General features: G+C 37.0%; 1 protein-coding gene and 1 long non-coding RNA gene across 7 annotated transcripts in view; one reads left to right on the plus strand and one right to left on the minus strand.

The window, feature by feature from the left end:
- Positions 1-20611, plus strand: part of si:dkey-237h12.3 (teneurin-3) — a 94444-nt gene that overhangs the window by 55253 nt on the left and 18580 nt on the right. For 3 of the 6 annotated variants that reach the window (XM_043256436.1, XM_043256440.1, XM_043256437.1), the window contains 15 exons: positions 73-192; positions 1367-1581; positions 2546-2753; positions 3475-3576; positions 3661-3855; positions 5870-6070; positions 10960-11145; positions 12115-12141; positions 12565-12585; positions 13440-13586; positions 13710-13917; positions 15363-15482; positions 17871-18132; positions 18761-19028; positions 19961-20104. In XM_043256436.1, the coding sequence (XP_043112371.1) occupies positions 73-192; positions 1367-1581; positions 2546-2753; positions 3475-3576; positions 3661-3855; positions 5870-6070; positions 10960-11145; positions 12115-12141; positions 12565-12585; positions 13440-13586; positions 13710-13917; positions 15363-15482; positions 17871-18132; positions 18761-19028; positions 19961-20104 (2424 nt within the window). The remainder of the gene's footprint in view (positions 1-72; positions 193-1366; positions 1582-2545; positions 2754-3474; positions 3577-3660; positions 3856-5869; positions 6071-10959; positions 11146-12114; positions 12142-12564; positions 12586-13439; positions 13587-13709; positions 13918-15362; positions 15483-17870; positions 18133-18760; positions 19029-19960; positions 20105-20611) is intronic. The other 3 variants (XM_043256439.1, XM_043256441.1, XM_043256438.1) reach the window with 2 other exon arrangements.
- On the minus strand, positions 12078-18978 carry LOC122357176. Its single transcript, XR_006252433.1, has 4 exons — positions 18840-18978; positions 18024-18153; positions 13821-13888; positions 12078-13562 (listed from the first exon to the last, which is right to left on the minus strand). It is a non-coding gene; the product is annotated as an uncharacterized LOC122357176 (long non-coding RNA).

Genomic DNA, 20611 nt, shown 5'->3' on the forward strand with positions numbered 1-20611 from the left:
AAATGAGAATGTCTCATGACATGATATGTGCTTGCTCTTCCATTTCATGATCTTAATTGCCTTCTCTCGCAGCCATGCATGTACTTGGCCTGAACTGGAAACTGAAGGATGTGGATAATCACGCCTTTGAGAATGGACGAGCCAAACCGGTGACGTTCCCGACCAACACTGTGACTGCAATTTCTGCAGATGGTAACATTTCAAGGCCGAAATCAATGACCTTTCAGTCACAGAGGACTGCATTTTCATATCTCTATGTTTTAGATACGTTGTTTTACATAGACTGCAGTTATTTCTTTCAAGTTGCATATTCATTTGTAGAGCAGTGTTTCCTTTTCAGTTTCCTTTGTGCTTTTAGTGTAAAATAGTACACAGTTACAAACGATTACAAGAAACAATGTTGTAATTTAGAGACATAGACACTTTGTAACATATGAAGTCACAAGGAAGAAAGATAAAATGCTTCAATTGAGAAATAGAAAGTTGTATTGTGCGATATAAAGACAGCTAACCACATTGGTTTACTTTGGTACGCAACAATCGTTTTTCTCAATTCAGTAAATTCCCAGTGGATAAAATAATTGTAAAGGGACCTGAATGTTGTTTCTTGTTGCCTTTAAAGGCTGCTAAAGTACTATAAAGAAAAATAGTGATAGTATCTTTCTTTACGGAGTGACAGTCTCCAAAGAATAGCACGCACCGTGCTAGGTTTGTCCTAATTACCATGTTTAGAAAGCATCAGTTTGAAGCAAGTCCATAAAAGACGATTTCCTTATTCCGAGTGCGAACCTGCCATGCTATATTGTGTTCTTTTAATTGACTTATTGCCTCTTTTTGAAGTGCGATATAAAGATGTTTGTCTGTGTTGTATAAACTCTGTCAACTGTCATCTGAATGATAGCCTTTGGAGACTATGAAAGAGCATGGCAAATGCCTACTGCGCGTTTTAGGGAAATGTTTGACATTTTGAGGCGCTCATCAGGAAAATCATTGAAGAGACCATTTATCTCTGAGCATATATAGAAATATAAAAAAATCTTTTAATTTAATTTTCTTTTGAAATTTTAGGCTTGAAATAAGACCAAAAACGCTTTATTGGCAAATTAAGTTTTCTTGACCGGATTGATAGGAATTAGTATTTGACTGAGTTTGCTGCAGTGAATAAACTTTGGGCAAAAGTATAAAAGAACATGAAGTAAGCATGAGTGCCCAACAGTAAAGACCCTTATTTAATATCATTATGCATTTAAGTCTTATGTGAATTGAGAGTAAACTTCAAATATTCTAACAATACAACTGTGACAGTTTTCTGGGCTTATCGATTCAGTTATGGCATAATATTGTTTCAATATCTGTCTGCTCACAGGAAGGGTAGGAGTAATGCTGCAGTATAACTCCACATTAGACACAGGGCAGGTGGAGTTGGGTGAGCAAGTAGCACATGCCGTTCCACCAGGAATTTTCTGGAGGTCCAGACTTCTCATTGAACAGCCCCACTTTCTCAAGTTTAATATTTCCATTCAGAAAAATGCCCTGATTGGAGTCTATGGAAAGAGAGGACTTCCACCCTCACACACCCAGGTAATACAAAGTCTTCTGGTGTCTCAAATAAGTAATACATGGTTAAAATTAATTAATCATTAAGTTATTAAAAAAGTATTAATCCTCTTCAAACGGACAAAACAATAATATGCAGGCAGGCAGAACAAAAACCACACGTAATAACCTCGACCCTCGGACAAACTGAATACAAACACACAGGACTTAAATACACAACGTAATATGACTAAATTAACAAGACACGGCTGAAGATGATAAAGACAATTAACTAAAGTAGGTCACACGGAACACATGACACACGACAAAAACAATAACAACAAAAGAGTCCAAAGACGTGACAATATATATATATATATATATATATATATATATATATATATATATATATATATATATATATATATATATATATATATCAGACTTCCAAGAAAGAACAAATCCTCCTTTAATAATAACAAAACAAACTGCTCCAACAGAAAGACATCTTCTCTCTGTCTCAGTGATTGGCTGGGTGTTTAACACTCACAGGTGTCAATAAAAGCAGCATCTTTCGTAAGCGCTGAAGAAAACTGTCCAACTTATTGTAGATGTTCAATCAATGTGTCCCCAAAGCCATCACAATAAACTAAAGCAAGCTTATTGAATGCTGCTTCCAATTTGCCATGTGTCTTCTTATTGCTTTTTGTAGCTGACCAGTAGGAAATCAATCTGAGAAACTTTAATTTAGAGTCTTCAGTTAGTGGGTCTATCTATTTATTTTAATGTTCTGTTTGAAGTAGAGGAAGTTCTAGTGAGTAACACTCCTTGATGCCAAATGAATAAAAAATAGACATCTGTTTTACTGTGTTGTAAAAGATTTCTTGGCATGATATTTTGGAACCAGACAGGGTAATGGCAGCCTAAATGTCACGGTGTCTGGATATTAAATCTGCTATTTTATTTTGTTGTAAAGCATTTGCGGACAATGCAATTGTGTGTGTTTCAGTACGACTTTGTGGAGCTTCTAGATGGCAGTAGGCTCATCTCACGAGAGCGCGTTCAGTTTGATCCGGAGCTCAGGGACCGACTGGAGAATACGGTCAGCGTTCAGCAAGCAGGCTTCATCCAGTACCTGCACACTGGTGTGTGGCACCTGGCCTTTTACAATGATGGCCGCTCCATAGAGCCTGTCTCATACAGCACCATAGTGCTAGGTGAGCTAGCACATGCGATACGACCATGTGCTTTATGTGATTAAGAGCATACGCGTTTGTCTTTGTTTATGCGCCACAGAGAGTGAATGGTTATTTTTTGTGTTTCATGCTTATTTGTGCATCAAAGCTGAAAATGTAATTTCATACCCAACATTATGTAATGTGACTCTTGACAGAGCAACTGGGCCGTTGTTACAAGCTTTTATAGGTGCCTTCAGATGGCCTCTTCATATTTCTGTCTTGCACCCAAGTGCCTGAGATAGCGCAGCAGTGATAATGAGGCGTGCAGAAGCATGCCCTGAGTTGTTGGCTAATCAATAAGTTTGATTCTGCCGCTATCTTCTTCTGTCAGGCCAGGGAATATGGAGGCCAAAAGACTAAATCTCTAAGCCTTGAGCTGCTGAGCTGTTTGTTTTTATCTTCAAATATGATTTTTATGCGGCCATGAGGAGGATCTGCTTTTATTTACAGGGAAAAGGCGAAAGGAAACTATTTGCTTTTTCAGTTATTTATGCATTTATTTATTAACTGGGAATTTAGTATTTGGCATAGCTTCCATAGAGCCTCCTTATGATTTTTGATCTAAAAACACTCTACAAGTATTTTTAACCATCTTACTTTGTACTGTGCCTTGTTAGACCACAAATACGAAGCTGTGTAAAAATGCAGTTAATATGCCACCGATAAAGTGTAATTTTATTATCTGATCTTCCTTGTGCAGAGTCAGTGATGGAATGCCCACACAATTGCTATGGCAATGGAGAATGTGTTTCAGGCACATGTAATTGCTTCCCAGGATTCCTTGGGCCATACTGCTCGAGAGGTGTGTGTGGTGTTCTAATGATATAGTTTTTGCTGTCAGGATCCTCTTTTATCCTCCTGGCTTTAATTTTTTTCCTTCTTTTAGCGGCTTGTCCAGTGCTGTGCAGCGGCAATGGCCAATACAACGGCGGGCGCTGTCAGTGCTACAGTGGATGGAAAGGGATTGAATGTGATGTGCCCAGTGGTCAGTGTGTAGATGCCCAGTGTGGGGGTCGTGGCCTGTGTGTCACGGGCTCCTGCATATGTAACCCCGGCTTCAAAGGTGACAACTGTGACCAAGGTAACTGGACAGATTTCAGCAGCTATGCAAAGAAAACACAACACATGTAGCTCATTGTAGTGGAGGAGAGCACTTTTTCAACACCACCGAGCAGCTAATTACATGGATGAGTGTACTGACTTAAAGACTGGTTTTTGTTGTGATAAATTAGCCACACCATTTAGCAGCATCCACTGACTGAAATGGATTCCACATATGGGATTGAGATAAGGCAGACAGCCAAGAAAATACCCCTTACATGCACACAAAAATTTCCTGTCTTTTGATTTTTTCCCTTCCTGTTCTCTCTGGGTAAAACCAATTGAGTCTATTGATCCACATTCAATAGGCTTGGGAATGAACTCTTTAGATGTCTATGTTCGGGTCACTTGAACAATGTTATAATTGTCATTGAATTGAATGAGTAACTCACCTTGAGGTCGAGAAGAGAGGGAAAGTCCTGAAATGCTTTAAAAGAGAGACATGCTAGCAATAGATTGTTTAAAAAGCAAATACATTTATGCTACAGTTTATTGCACAAACAATAAACACCTTTTGATAAAAATGCTTGACAGTAGAATGAACCAAATTACAATTAATAAGCGTAGCGACAGTGGTCACATTAAGTTGATTGCCAATTAAAACTTACAAAGAGGTCTAAGGGTTGCCCTCTGTTAGCCTCTTGATATGTGTTTTGTAAAAAAGTTTCAAGCTTTTATATGAACTGTTGACTTTTGGCCGAGATTGAAGAGATGGTTCTGAAAATGCTTTGAAATATCTTGTTTTGCATTCAGAAAGATGTGAAATGATGACCAAATTTTCAGATTTGGAAATGCAACAGCGTTTTCAATTTGACACCTTCAGTGACACACAGACTAGAAAGCTGTCAAATTCCCCAAAACTGCAACCTCAAGACATAGCGCAGAATTAAATTAGTACCTCTGTCCCAGTCTCAGCAAGAACTGTACATCATGCTTCCTTCTGCAGTAATTTATGGCCAGTGCACAGAGCCTTGAGAAAAGAAAAAAAAAACTCATGGGAAGTCAAAGAAGTCATCTTTTTTGAAGATTGCTTCTGATACCTGTATGGGTTTATGTTTTAGGAAAGCCAAATTATACCTTAAACCCACATTGTCTGCTGCTGTAAAACACGATGATGGATTTGTCATGGTATGTGCTTTCTTCTCATGTGCATTATTTGGTCCAAAGATTGCGCTGCGTGATAATATAACTGTATGGCATGAATATAAAAACCATTTTACTAGATCAGACATATCCCACGGTGCAGACATTGTTCCCTCATGATGTTTCTATATTCCATGATGGTAATACCTCAAATTCAAGAGTGATTTCTTGAATAGCTGCAGGAAGCTGAAATAGCATATCTAAGCATCATTGAATGGTTATACATTAGGATGTTCTGGAGTGCACTCTTGTAATTGTCAAAGAAATAGACTTTTCTTTTAAAAAATGTTAAGGTGTGATCATTATCATGACTGTAAAACTGCAAGGAAAGCATATGAATTGATGACACAGTAGCCTGGAAAGTATTTGGATTCTAAAGCCAATTTGCAACTGTATTATATGAAAAAAAAAATGGAATAAGTAAAATATGAATCCAAAGTGTGTGGTCAGTTTTTGTGTGACTGTGACATGGTTTACACAAAATACTAAACTTTCAGCATTGATAATAATAATTGTTTTTTGAGCTACAAATCACCATATTAGAATGATTTCTTAAGGATCATGTGACATTGAAACTGACTGATGAAAATTCAGCTTTCCCATCACAGGAATAAGTTATAAGGAAGAATTAATAAGGAATAATATTTTAAATTGCGATAGCATTTCACAATATTATCATCTTTAATAAATGAAGCCTTGGTGAACAAAAAAATCTTACCAGCCTTTGAGGGAAACTGAGAAACTGAATTTATACTCCCATAAAACATTATTGAGCCTGTTGATTAAAATCCTTGCAAAAATGTAAAGGTAATTCTAAGAAAATGGTCTGATTGTGCTGTTGTTTTCTATAGTGGACTGTGTGGACCCATCCTGTTCAAGCCATGGCTCCTGTCTTCATGGTCAGTGCCACTGTACCTCAGGCTGGACCGGATCGAACTGTGAGACGCAGATCTCTATGTGTCCAGAACACTGCTCTGGTCACGGTACATTCCAGAGTGAGACCAGCTCCTGCATCTGTGACGTCAACTGGACCGGTCCTGACTGCTCTACAGGTACATCCGATTACCTGCAGTTGACATTGGGAGACTTATTTGAAAACTCCAAATCAGCTTTTTCTAGGTTTAACTTCGATTTTTACATTTTCAGTGTGCTCTCTGACTTTTGCACCCTACTGTAGGTAATTGAGTCATTACTGTAGGAAATGGTCTGTGCTCTGACATGCTGCCCACACTGGGTGGGTGCTGTTAGGTACACTAAAGTTTATGTTTTTAGTTTAATTAGCCTGTTGTGATTACCCTTTTGATCACGTCAGCATTTCCTGTGGCCACGACGCAAAAAAGGCACGCTACTCTTACAGAAGCAGCTATAACTTACTTTCCCCTTGTGATGCCTGTAAGTAATTGGTGAAGAGAAACAGAAATGTAGCTGTCAGGCTGTTTCTTCAGAGAATGTTGTGGGAATTATGCCATCATAAGTGCCTGTGGTTTTGTAGTAAGGGAATTTTTGAAATGTAAATGTGATAAAAAAACAATAAATGTGCTGCTGCAGTTATCAGAAAGTGTTATAGTAAAACAGAGATCACCCCACATTCATTTTTATGTGCTCTGTTACAGTAGGCTATTAAAGAAAAAAATCATCTGCTTCATATGTGAACTAAAATTTTATTAACATTTAACATCTGTTCAAATGTATTTTTGAGTGCATTCTTTATATCAAATCAGTAATAATGTGACATATTAGTACAGTTTCCTAACGTTAAATCTGCCGCCATCGCTCCTTCAGTATCACATGGTCATTCATAAATCATTCGAATATGTTGATTCGGTGCTTAAAAAACAATGAATGTTTTTTTTTTTTAAAAGGATACTATGATTAACCCTCAAAGACCGAGACAGCCGCCCCCAGCTAAACATTGTTTTTTAAATGTTTAATAACTTTTGAATCGCTAATCGCTTTAAAAAAGTGGTGTGAATCATAGATTCTCTGCTTTTTTGTCTCATTTGGTTATTCAGAGGCTCATTAGTGTACGTGACCATCCAAGATATTTTGTGGGGAAATTTGAACAAGCGCAAAATAACACATTTGCATGAGAGCACTCTCTGAAAAAGCTCAGAAGAACACACAGCAGAGTACTTTAACATAAAACAAACAAAAAACAAGGATGAAACAGCAGTACACATCCGATAAAGCACTGGAATTTTGGTATAAGCTTAGCGAGGTGATGTTATGGTAAAATCAATTTTGAGTGCAGCCAGCGAATCCTCCATTTGGTTATATTATGTAAATAATACTTATATAGTTCATAAAGAACATTAGATGACAATTTTTTATTATGGTGCACTAATATTTCTCACTCATTTTGTGTGTTTTTTGAGAATCGTTGCAATGTTTATATTTTTGTTGCAGAAGACAGTTTGTGCAATTGTAAAAAAATGTATTTTTACTGTGACTTTTCAACTTTGTTTTTGTTCTCCCTAAATGTTTTTGGACACGTCTATATTGTTAGTAATCTAAATAGACTAAATAGTGTTTTTCACTGAAAAGTGTCTATAACGATATTGCAAAGAATGGCTATAATCTTGCTTGGAATGTAGACAACATTTTATGTGGAAGTGTAAAACGCCCACTTTCTAAAGAAAAAAAGAGTTTGTGTTTGAGGAGCCTACATAGTAAAAAAACACCTAATTATTGCTTGAGTTTTCTTAAAATTCTGGAAATTCATTCATTTGAAAAAAACAAGGAAATTTGACTTGCATGTCAGGCACCCCAAAAATCATCTAGGTTTATTAATGGAAAGTTTAAAAGATCAGTACTTATTTATAGTACAAATCTTTTGTGACATTGTCAATGTCTTTACTGAAAAAAGTATCCTTTTATTTCTAAATAAATAAATAATGGTAATGTATATTCCTGTATAAGTTGTATGTATTTTGTAAGGCTTTTATTTAATATCTATTAGCAATTTAATATATTAGCAATGAAATCCAGCAATAATACTACAGAAAGGTTTAACTTATTTTTTTTTATCTTTTACTAAACATAAAAAAGTTTCTTAATTTTTACTTTAGTAAGCCATTACTTTCACCTGAGTGTTCGTGATCTTAACGTCAGACCACTTCTAGTTGCAGCTCTGGCCATGGGAGCAATGGGAGTCCACTTGCTTGCACAGTTGGGGTTTTGTCTCTTCATTACCTCCACTGTTCCACTTCAATTAAATAAACTTTAATTAACGGGTGTGTGGCGTTGATCGACCCGCCTCCCGCTGGAACCTGGAAGTGCTAAAAACAGATAAACACCTTGCCGCTAATGAAAAATTGATTACATCGACTGGTGTGGAAAAAGAAGGTTGTTAAAAAAAAAAAAGAAAGATTGAATGAATCAACCAACCCTTCACCTTTTTAGAGCAATTTAATATTCCAGAGAGCCAGCGCGACCTAATCAGACCTTCCAAGGTCTTGCGACTGAAGAAAAACTCTTGAGAGGGACAGCAAAAGGGCTCCCCTGTACAAACATCAGAGAGGCTTTACTTACGTTTCATTCAATTTTAGGTTTTATGGGTTATTTATTTGTCAGGTGGACTTTCCTCCACTCTGTAAGTTGCTTGACAAAGAAATGGCTTAATGGAAGACCAATTCCGTACTTGCCTGAGAGGTTGCCTTGGGCTGCGGTGGAGAACTTTGAAAAAGTCACCGGTGTAATTTCTCTGCGATGATAAATTGGCTCCAGCATGGCCTTATAAAATCAAAATTGCCCATGGCGGTGTTATTCAGTGGGTTTTTAGGAGTCGTTGAGGTGATAGTTCTAAGGACATAATGATTAGTTAAAATGAAGGTGGATGGGGCCAAGCCAGGTCTAAGTTGACCTCGTTATCTAGCATCAGGCATGTTTAGATGCACAGTGCTGCCTGGTTTCAGCCATGATTTCGTTTTTTCGAAAAGCTGGATTTCTAACTAAAGACAGGCAATATCTAAATTGAGTTAACATGCATACTAAAAAATGTTAACGCATTTGAAATGGAAATGAAGAAAAACTTGAGATTTCAAGTTATTGCCCATATTTTACTTCACTTTGAAATGAGAACATAATGATTAGTAGAAATGAAGGTGGATGAGGGCAATCCAAGTCTAAGTTTCTCTCATTATCTGTCATCAGACACATTTATATGGTCTTACACACTTATGTCTGGTTGCAGCATGTCTGAAAACCGAATCTCTAGCCTGAATACTTTTATATCTGAATTTCTAGCTCAATGCTGACAATGCCTGATTTATATGAATTTATGCAGAAAATACATACTGAAAATTTAAATGCCTTGTGCTGTCTGACGCATACAGATGTAATCTTACGATCTTGAGTTGACCTGTAGGTTGTTTTAATACATGCAGATCGGTGTTGGACTGGAAACAGACATGCAGATGTAATTCTACAGTGTGCATATTAATTCATTTAGATTAATAGTTTTACGGCCCACTGGGAAATTTTAAGGTGACGGTAAATTGAATGTATAATATAAACTGAGTAATGAAGTTGCTATAGAGCCATCTATGGACCCAAGTCTTCCTAATTTGAGATGTCTCTCTAGAATAACAGAGTGTGCAATGTTTGCTGACACTTACAGAATATGGTTATGCCTTATGGAAGTAATTATCTATTAACTACACCCCCCAAAACTGGCTTTGGCATGTAGCCACATTTTTAAATTCAAATGATTTTTTTAAAAACCTCCCATGTTGCCTTGACCTTTAACCTTTGAGCCAAATCACTTTTTTGAGTCTTTTTTTTGCTACATTTCATTCTAGATGAAATAGAGAGAATTCTGTTATACACAATGACGAACGATTTATTTTTTAAGGTGCTAAATGTTACAGTAAACACAGAAACTCAACACAGTGTTGTTCTGTAAAAGAGACGTTTGTCCTTGAAAATGCACACAAGACACAAGTCTTGTATGAATGTATGTGTGTGTGTGAATGTGTTTGTTGATGGATGCTCTGGAGAGCTCCAGAAATGTTAGCAGTCACAGCTTGCAGGATGACAAGTTCAGAGCCATTGTGCATTGGCTTTAGCACAAAACTATCAAAGGATTACTGCCAATTTTGTTCCCCAACATTCAAATACAATCCAGCAGTGAGAATTAGACTGCCAAAGATGCATTCAGTCATAGCAGTTATAATTCAGCATGGTGCTGTTGTAAAAGAGATGAAATTTCTTATTTGTTTTGCCAAAGCAGATGAGACAACATGTAGATCAGGGGTCTTCAACAGGGGGATCCGCAAAAGTACCGCATGGGTCCACAAACGATTGATCTCATATTAATTTTTGTGGAAAATAAATAACCATGTTATACAAGAATTAAATATTAAGTTCAATTCAACTAAAGCTCAAGTTACAGGGATAGTTCACCCAGAATATTCAGTCATAACTTACACACCCTCAAGCAGATCCAAGCCTGTAGGAATTTCTTTCTTCTGTTGAACATAAAATATTTCGAAGATTTTTGGAAAACAAACAGCTGGCAGTGACCATTGACTTATAGTTTAAGTGCTATGCAAGTCAATGGCTACCAGCTATTGCAGGGTTACCAAAGTCCTGCAGAATAGATTCTTACATTTTCGACAGAAGAAAGAAACTTCTTCAGGTTGAGGGTGAGTAAATGATTTTCTATCTAAAAACTATCCTTTCAAGAAGCTAAAATTCAAATAAATGATTCATTGTCTGTTCCACATTAAAATGCATTAAGTAAAATGAAAATTAAAATCTAATGTACAAGTATCTGACTCTGCATATCCATAAGGGTTATTTTAATGGCATACATTATTGCATTAATGTAAGCTATGTGACTTTATACAGAAAAATTGGTACGGTTGTATAGTGCATTTTTATGACTGGTATCCTTGCACGCTTGTATTTGATGACTCAAAGACGATGCTGTTTGTTTCAGAAATGTGTGCAACGGATTGCAGTCCTCACGGAGTGTGTGTTGGAGGTGTGTGTCGGTGTGCGGACGGCTGGTCGGGGGCAGGGTGTGAACAGGAGGAGTGTCAGGCACACTGTGGGGAGCACGGCTTGTGTCGAAAGGGGAAGTGTGAGTGTCATCAAGGTTGGACGGGAGAAAACTGCAATATCGGTGAGTTCACCCTGTTGTGAACCTTGTATTTTGTTATATTAGCTTTTAAAAGTGTCCTCTTCAGTGTTCTTACAGTGAAAACACATGGAAGTAAAAAGTAATGGAAATTAATAAAATAGTCAAGTACAGATTTCTATACAGTACCTTTCAAACATTTGGGGCCATTAAGATTATTTTTAATCGGCAAGGATGCATTAAATTATTTAATTCAGGATCTATATAAATACATATTAAAGTTTCCACAAATATATTGAGCAGCAATGTTTTTATAATGCAAAATGTTTCTTAATTAGCAAATCAACAATTCTGAAGACTGAAATATTTGGAATAAATTACATTTTAAAATAATATATATTTAAAATTCTATTGATATTCACAAGTACTCACAGTATTTTTGCAATACAATAAATGCAGTCTTGGTGAGCATAAAATACTTTTTTCAAAAACACTGAGAAATCTTACCCATCTCAAACTTTTGAATGTATGATTTTTGCACTAAAATATTTCCTAGGCTAAATGTTGCTCTTGGTTACAAAATATGTGAAGCAAAAGCTCACAAGTGAACAGTTTTTTTTTTTGTGATTAGTCATATTTATAACAACCAGTTCACAAATCTGAAAAATTCATTTAATTTTGAAAGCATCTTTATCCAGTAATCAAAAATGACTGATAAGGTCATGGAAATGTATTGTTTGGAGTGCAGGAGCCCTGCGTACTGAAAAATGTCAAACTATTCATGCAGTTCTTGAGAGTAATTTTTAAATCAAAAACATTGTTAGCACATTAATTTACTGTAGCATATTCAAATTCTACTTATGAGAGATTATAGGTTGCCAGTTGGCTGAATAGGTACAATTTTAGCATAGTTTGCCTTGCGCACACACACACACACACACACACAAAAACAAAATATTTAGCCTCTGAATGACATCTTTTATTCTTTCCCTTTGCTTCATTTTATTACTCCAGCTCACTTTTTGGACAGCAAAATAAAAGGTACAGTGCTTTCATCAACCATGTTCTGCTTTCTGTGTGATGTCCGTAATAAAAGTGTATCTCTTATTTAATTATTGTTTTATTAAATTCCTTCTTAATAATATTTTCATTGAATGCAAACGTTTATAAAATCGAAAAAGCAGATTCACTGATGTAGACCTTGCTTTGTAAAAAAAAAAAAAGAAAGGGAAAAAAGCTAATTTCAAAAGCATTCGAGTCTTCTTCTAATCGAGCTCTTCAACGGTACAATGCAAATATCACAAAATGTCATATTTACTGAGGAGAGGGTAAGCCGCAGCATATTAGGTGTGTGTATCCAGCAGAGGCTGCCTGGGCTGTCTGTAAAAATGACACTAAATCACTGCATACCGCAGTATAACACCCCATGTTTAATTCTTTTCCCTGAATGTCTCTTCATGATAGCAGACTGGATAGGATATAGAGGTAAAGGTCATGCTGCCCTGAAGAGAGCATGTGGCTCTGACCCCTCTGTCTCTCAAGCATGACTTTCATTATGTCTATGTACCGTGTATTAATGTGTCCCCACATGTGTTCGGTTTCAGGTTTCCTGTTTTATACAGTGTAACTGTAGGCATACAAAGACACACACAAAATCATCAGTCAGTCCATGCACATATACACATTTGCATTACCCAAATCCCCATTGTTGTACATCTCACTGTCTCATAACGTAATATTTAGCAGCTGCTAAGCTCCTTAATTTAGCATTTCCTCTGTAATTTCCTTTGACTTCACACTTTTCTGTGACAAAGGATATGATGGAGCACTTCAGTATACCGTCTGATAAACTCTCTCTGCACTTGTGCTGTTCAGCTCAGCATGCTGTTAATTCACATGGACACTGCTAGATGTGTAATTTGCTAGTATTTTTCATAAGAATGTTCTTTTAACTTTATAAACTGCTGAGATTTCACATAAATATTTTATTTCATGTATTTTTTCCTTCTTTTTCCTTTTTTAACATTTTGTCTAGCTGGTATTTAGCTGAATTTAATAATCTATTCTCCTAGAAATGGAGAGCAGAATTTTTTTTTTTTTTTACAATACTCAAGCAGCACTTATTTTGTCCAGCTGTTTCATGTGAAATTACAGCTGTCCCTGAGTCCTGTCCAATGTCTTTAAAATGTCAAGTTCCAAATGTTTGACTGACTGAAACACATTCACCGTGTTTTCCCCTGTATGTTTATACAGTTCTTTATGGTGAGTTCTTCACCCCTTTGACACATCGTAGGCTGATGATTGGTCGGTATGTATAACTGATGAATTTGTCCCGGTAGATAGCTGTCCAGGGCTGTGTAACAACAACGGCAGGTGCATTCTAGACCAGAACGGATGGCACTGCCTCTGCCAGTCGGGATGGAGAGGGGTGGGGTGTGATGTCGCCATGGAAACCCTTTGCTCTGACGGCAAGGACAACGAGGGAGGTGAGAAAATTATGAGAAGTTGGGGTCTAAACAATTGGCGCTCCCACTTCTGTACTAAAATGTACACGTAACTTGCAAAGCACTGAATATGTAGTCTAAGGTCTTTGCTGTTATTTATTTTAGATGGTTTGGTGGACTGTATGGACCCAGACTGCTGCATTCACAGCACCTGTCAGGGTCAAACGTATTGCCGTGGGGCTCCAGATCCCAGCACAATGCAACACCTCAGCTCACCTTCTCTAGACGCTCAGGGCTTCTATCAGCGCGTCAGCTTTCTGGTAGCTCCAGGGGGCACACATACCCTGCCAGGGGAAAACACATTCAACAGCAGGTTAGGAGATCTTGAACTGCTGAAGAACAGTCAACTCGGTTTGGATTTAGTAAGAGTATTGGGACCTATCCTACAGTAAACTAAAGTGTTGCTTGAAGGGATACTTCACTCACATTACCACAAAAAGAAAAAAAAAAGTTTTTTTCTCGTTGGACTCCGATGTTGTTTTATACCATATTGACTTTTGTTGTAGAAAAAAACAACAACTTAAAAATATCTTCTTTTTGAGTTTGAGTAAACGATCTTAGAACTGCTATTTGTGAGTGGACTATCCCTTTAATGCTTCCAGTCTAGCTTAGAAAGCCGTTTTTTCAAAATAATGTTAAAACATTTTTTTTGATGTCATAACATAAGTAGTTCTGCTTTAGGAAATTAATGTTATTTAAAAATGATTTCAACCATCAAAAATGTTTAATATATATATATAAGCTTCTCATGGAGACACATGCATTATTATCCTGATAATGCCTCTATTTCATGTTTTATTTATCAGTGGCATAACATATTAAAATGTATATGCATAGAAAGTCCTTCTGGCTATGAAAGTAATTGTGATGCCGTTTGATGTGTTGCGCAAAATTTCCCACAATCTTCAAGTGTTTGTAACGTTTTGCAGTCGTAGATCTAACAGCATGGCAAAATAGAGCAAGCCACACTCATACAGAATAAACAATAGGGTTTTCCTTTTTGATAGAAATTCAGAACTTCAGTTTCCCTTTTTGAAGCCTTCATGTTGTCCTATCTAATTTCTGATGCTTTCATATGGCAGATGGAAAAGCTATCCACCGTTGGTATGATTTGTACCATAAGCTAACGTACCATGTACTTTAGGAAATTATTACTTTTTCCAGTGAAAAAATTGAGCGCCTCACCTTTTGCACCTCTTCAATTTGAAATCTTGAGCGAATATGTTCTTTGCCCTTTGGTGTTTTTGGACAGAGTTAACAATATGAACATTGCTGCTTGTCTTCGCCGCCTTAGAACAGGAGCAGCCAAGAAAAAAACTTGTTACAATCTCTTGATATTTGGCTGATGAAGCTTTTGATTATGCCTTGATGAGGAAACTTCTCATCCCGCCCATCTGCCCTGAGGTTTCTTTTGTTCGCACAGTAAGAAATTATCACACAATTAGTGTAAAGATGCGAGATTGCAGGTCAGCCACTAAATGGTGCTTGGTAAAATAATTTGTGCTGTAATTACATCTGTTAAGATTATCAAAACAGAACGACGGAGGAAGGTCAGATGCAATGGACTGAGACATTTTATAGTAGATATGGACATTTTTCTTATATAAAATCTATGCATTTTATATATAAAATACCAAATTTAAAGATGCTTATCATTTTTTTCTCAGTCTGCTGACCTTGAATTTTAGTCCTGTGAACAGCTGGTTAATTTATCTTTGTTTTCACTCACGTGTTTTTGAATGTCTGTTTATTTAATAGCCTGGTGTCCGTTGTGAGAGGACAGGTGGTGACCGGTGATGGCACTCCACTGATTGGGGTGAATGTGTCCCTTCTGCATTACCCCCAGCAGGGTTATACCATCACCAGACAGGACGGCATGTACGTACAAATATGTTTTACTCAGACACAGACAAGCACATTCATAAACACATAATTATGCTAATACCTATCCTTAAGATAGTCGGTGAAAAACCATTTTGCATAGTTTTATGCAAATTCATATTTACATTTCGCTGCATCCCACACAAGTCAAGTCAAATCAACACAAACAGGCACATTCTCAACCCTATGTCAGTGATAATGTCACTCAAAGGCAACGCATTACAATTTGACCCATAAATGTCCTTTTATGATCTTTTTATGACCCAAAAAGTTAAATTTACAGATCACATTTGCATATATAGTTTTTTTGTTTTGCATAACACACAAACAAATCTAGACAAATAATACTAATAATTAGAGAAAAAGCTAATTGAAACATTGCTTAAAATGCATTTTATTTATTTAATAAAATTTAATACAATAATATATGCATTAAATGTTTTTTTTTTATTATTTAGGTGATTATTATTATTTTATTAATTCATAACTATTCTGACCAATTCAATTAAGCCAGTGAAGGACGCAAGACTGATTTAAACCCATAAAGCACAACCTATTCTCCACACAGATACGGTAAAAAGGTGAAAATGTTCAATTGGGAGCCCCATTTTAACTGTAGTTATACAAGATTAAAGCAGTCTGCTGAGTTTAACTCTCAGTTCTGAGCTGATTCTGGGGCTATCTGACCTTCTTGTACCTTTATAATAATCCCTTTAGTCATTATCCATCATTATCAGGAATCACTCAGATCAGCAGTTAATGTGAGTCATCTACATAAGGGTCACATGTGTGGGAGTTTTCATGTGTATGTGTGGCGACTTTATGCCTTTAACTGAGGCATGACCGTAATGCGTTAAAAACTTTATTTTCTCTTCAATAGAGTTTAATGAAAGAAAAAAATACTCAAGGGATGGCTCTTCATCTCTAAAGAAGGAAGGCTGATGTTGGGGATTATCCGATATATCCAGATCCCTCCTAAAAACCTGCACACAGGGGAATGGGCTTCAGATAATCATGCTTGTTCAGTGCTGGTGTCTGCTCTTGGTTAGCAAGCGTGTCCAAGGGGAAACAGAGGCAAAGAAACAGCTTTTAAGCCCGATGGTCTGGAACAGTGGCCCAGCCATGACAGGATTGAGAAAAGGGACAGGAGCAGTTAGGGAGAATTTCAAGGCAGTGGTACTGCAAGGATGTGTCTGTTTGTGTGTAAAGTCACAGCACCGTTCATCTCTCCCCTTCCGGGCAGGGGAGTCAGCAGCTCATATAGAGCACGACTTCAAAGAGACGCCCCTTCATTTCCAAATCTGCGCCTACCTCCTCGCTATAGCACGCTAATTAAAATAGGTCCTGCTCTAACTGCTACCTCCAGATCTCTCATCCAAATCCCTCAAATGCAAAAAAGTTACATCACATCTCTACCCCTACTCTCATCAACTAATAGAACATCTTAGGCGTGCCAGCAAACTACTGATAAAAGACAGTGAAGTGTGCCATGTTATTTAGATGTTATTTTCATTGGATTTATGAATCTGAGACATTTTTAGATGACGATATGAAACGTGGAAGACTTCAATAACTAAGCGCTTTGATGAGGCTAACAAACCATGTAAATTGGAGAGGACCCATGCGCTTACGAGTTTGATAACAGGAAATTACGAATCACACTTAGCCTTCATATGCCCTCTACCCGACACAAACAATGCAAGATTCTGACACAAACTGCATCTTTCATAAAAAAATATTGAAATATTATGTAAATATACATTGCTGTTCATATGTTTGGAGATGTTTTAATGTTTTTGAAATGAGTCTCTTATGCTCACCAAGGCTAAGTTCTGTATTTGATCAAACAAACCTCTAAAACAGTAATATTGTGAAATACTACTACAATTTAAATGTTAATGTCTGTCAGTGTAATTTAAAATCTAATTTATTCCTGTGATGACAAAGCTGAATTATAGCAGTCATTTTTCCAGTCTTCATTGTCACGTGAGCCTTTAGAAATTATTCTTGTGTCCAGATTTTTACAAACATTTCTCACTATTATTGCTTTTGCAAACAGTTGTGGCATTTTTTATTTTCATGAAAAGCAATGATACTTGTTTTCAGAATTCTTATATATTAAGAAAGCTCACAAGAACAGAATATATTTTAAATATAATTCTTTTGTAACATTATAAATGTCTTCACTGACACTTTTTTAAAATCTATTATATTCTTGCTGAATTAAATTATAGATTTATTTAAATGAATATCAGTGTACATTACATTAAAATGCATTAATGTTTTGAATTGCATTATTGGCATGAACCATATTATGAGAGTAAAAATGTATTTGTCAAGCATGCATGAGCACTGTTCTGAAGACTGTTGTTTATCCATCGGCAGGTTTGATTTATTAGTGAACGGAGGCACAGCATTGACGTTGCGATTCGTGCGTGCTCCGTACTCTGCTGTGTATCGCACGGTGTGGTTATCATGGAGAGTTTTCCATGTGATGGACACACTGGTGATGAGAAAAGAGGAAAGAGACACGCCAACCTGTGAATTCAGTGGCCTTGACAGACCCTCGCCCCGAATCACGGCGTCACCACTCTCCACCTTCTACTGCTCCAGCCCCGAGGCCAGCCCCATCATTCCTGAGACACAGGTGAGTCATTCCGCATCACATCTGGGAGTAAAATGAGTCTCGGTTCATTTTTCCTTAAAATCAAAATAAATTTGGCTATGTGCCTCAAGCTCATCTGAGCTGTATGATTTAATGACACTACAAAATATGAGAGAACCAGGTGATTTTTACTTACAGAACGTACTGTACGGTCAGGAAAAGCAGATATTATTAAGATCACCACTCAGAAATTGCTACTGAATTAATGATGACAGTGGCGCACTATGTCATGTTTCTGTGACAGAAATAATTCACATTTTATGCTTGTAACATAAATCACTTTTAAGGCTATAAGTGGAAGTCAGCAGGGAACAGACATAATTAAAATAGATATTTTTTGTGGGACTGCATTGATGTTCGTATGATGCTGCTTGAAAATGATCTTCTTAACCCTGTTAAAAAGCTTCAATCTGCATCTTCATTTTTTTTTTACTATTGACATCAGGGTTGCCTCCCCTATTAGGCAGAAGAATGAATTCATAGTGAATTTATGAAGCAGTGCATTCTGTTTGAAATATCAGAAAATGTATAATAAAACTGATACTAGGCCACAAGGAAATTTACACTACAGGCAATTAACTTCCTCTCTCATTCACATTTTTAATCACAGGTTCTTCATGAGCACACGGCCATTCCTGGGAGTGATTTAGACTTGATTTACTTGAGTTCACGTGCTTCAGCCTACAAACCTGTTCTGAAGGTCATCTTGACCCAGTCCAGCGTGCCCTTCGGATTGGCTCGGGTCCACCTCATGGTAGCTGTGGAGGGCAGAATGTTTCAGAAGCAGTTCCCAGCTTCAACCCGGCTCTCTTACAGCTTTATCTGGGACAAGACAGATGCGTACGGCCAGAGAGTCTATGGACTCGCAGAAGCTGTAGGTAGGTAGTGGAACAATGGGAGGAAACAGATCTATATAAAGCTCTCTGTGTATGAATATATTATTAACTTGGACTGATTTAAACCAGGAGCAAATTAATCTTTTTTCACCCAGATATTTCAGTGGTGAGATGAATCTTCCTAAACTGATAGTACGAGTCAAACTGATTATTAAACAGGCCAGAAGGTTGAACGTATTATTCTCCGAACCCTAAACGGACGGTTGTTAAAGGGATTTAGGACAAATGAAGAATACAGGACAATAAAATGGTTTCATATTAAAACTGCCACTAAGTGTGTGATTTAAACCTTGCTCAAAATACACACAGTTCAAAAGCCAATCTCATTTTGTTGAATTTGCAGCATTTGCTTAATCGTTATCCTAACCATCTTTTGCTAAACTGACAGTGGGTTGTGTTCTAGCAATAAATATAAGGTATTAACAGCTGCATTTTTCTAGTCCATCTATATATTGCTGACTGCTCTTTGCATGTATAATTAGTCTGCAAATGAAGCGCATTGAGAAACACTAGCTTTCAGAAGGTCACAAGCCCACTTGGAAATGTTGCTACGACTGGACTCATTGTAATCATGATGCTGAAGTATGTTGTCCTTTACAAGGTTGTAGCTGCCCTGAAACAGTTATTGTAACAGTTTACCATATGCGCAAACAGCAAATCGTCAATACCACATATATTTTGCCAGTAATACATACATTCAATACACAAGTGAGTCACCTATATATATATATATATATATATATATATATATATATATATATATATATATATATATATATATATATATATATATATAAATATTAGCATGTAAATGTGTGCTGAAAATATTAGCTTTAACTGACACAAAACCTACGTTAAACTAGGTAGAAATCTTGTAAGAATAATAAATTCCTTTTGGCCTTTTTTTATTTTAGTATCCGTGGGCTTTGAGTATGAATCATGCCTGAATGTGATCCTATGGGAAAAGCGGACAGCCACGCTGCAAGGATATGAGCTGGAGGCCTCCAGCATGGGCGGATGGACCCTGGATAAGCATCACATCTTGGATGTGCCAAACGGTAGGAATCGCTTATTAAACCCCACCGGAACCACCTCACGGGAAATGTCCCCTTACCAATTCAGGGGTCAGTGCCTCTACCTGGACTCATTGTCATAAATATTCATCTTAACATGAAATATGGTTCATTGCCTCATTTGCACATAATAAAGCAGAGTTTGAAAGGGCTAATCGCTCACAGTGATGACAGATTAAATCGGAATCATTAACACAGCGTGCCAAGTCAGAACTGTGCTCTCCAACATTATGGGAGACATGATTTGGCTGAATGAACTTTATCCAGTTTTCAGGCGCAGAATGCATACTTATAGCTTAATTCAATAAAAGTGCCATTAAAACACAAGCGTGAATATGGAAATGTGGCATTATTCCACCAGACATTCCCTGTTCCTTTGTCTTCATAATGAAACGGGGTGACAGGAAAGCTCATTCTGTCGGCTTAAATCTCCATATTCACACACATAATGGCATCTTTTTGTTCTTGGTAAATGACGATGTGTGCACAGTT

Source organism: Puntigrus tetrazona, chromosome 14 (assembly GCF_018831695.1).
Source record: "Puntigrus tetrazona isolate hp1 chromosome 14, ASM1883169v1, whole genome shotgun sequence".
Taxonomy (NCBI): Eukaryota; Metazoa; Chordata; class Actinopteri; order Cypriniformes; family Cyprinidae; genus Puntigrus; species Puntigrus tetrazona.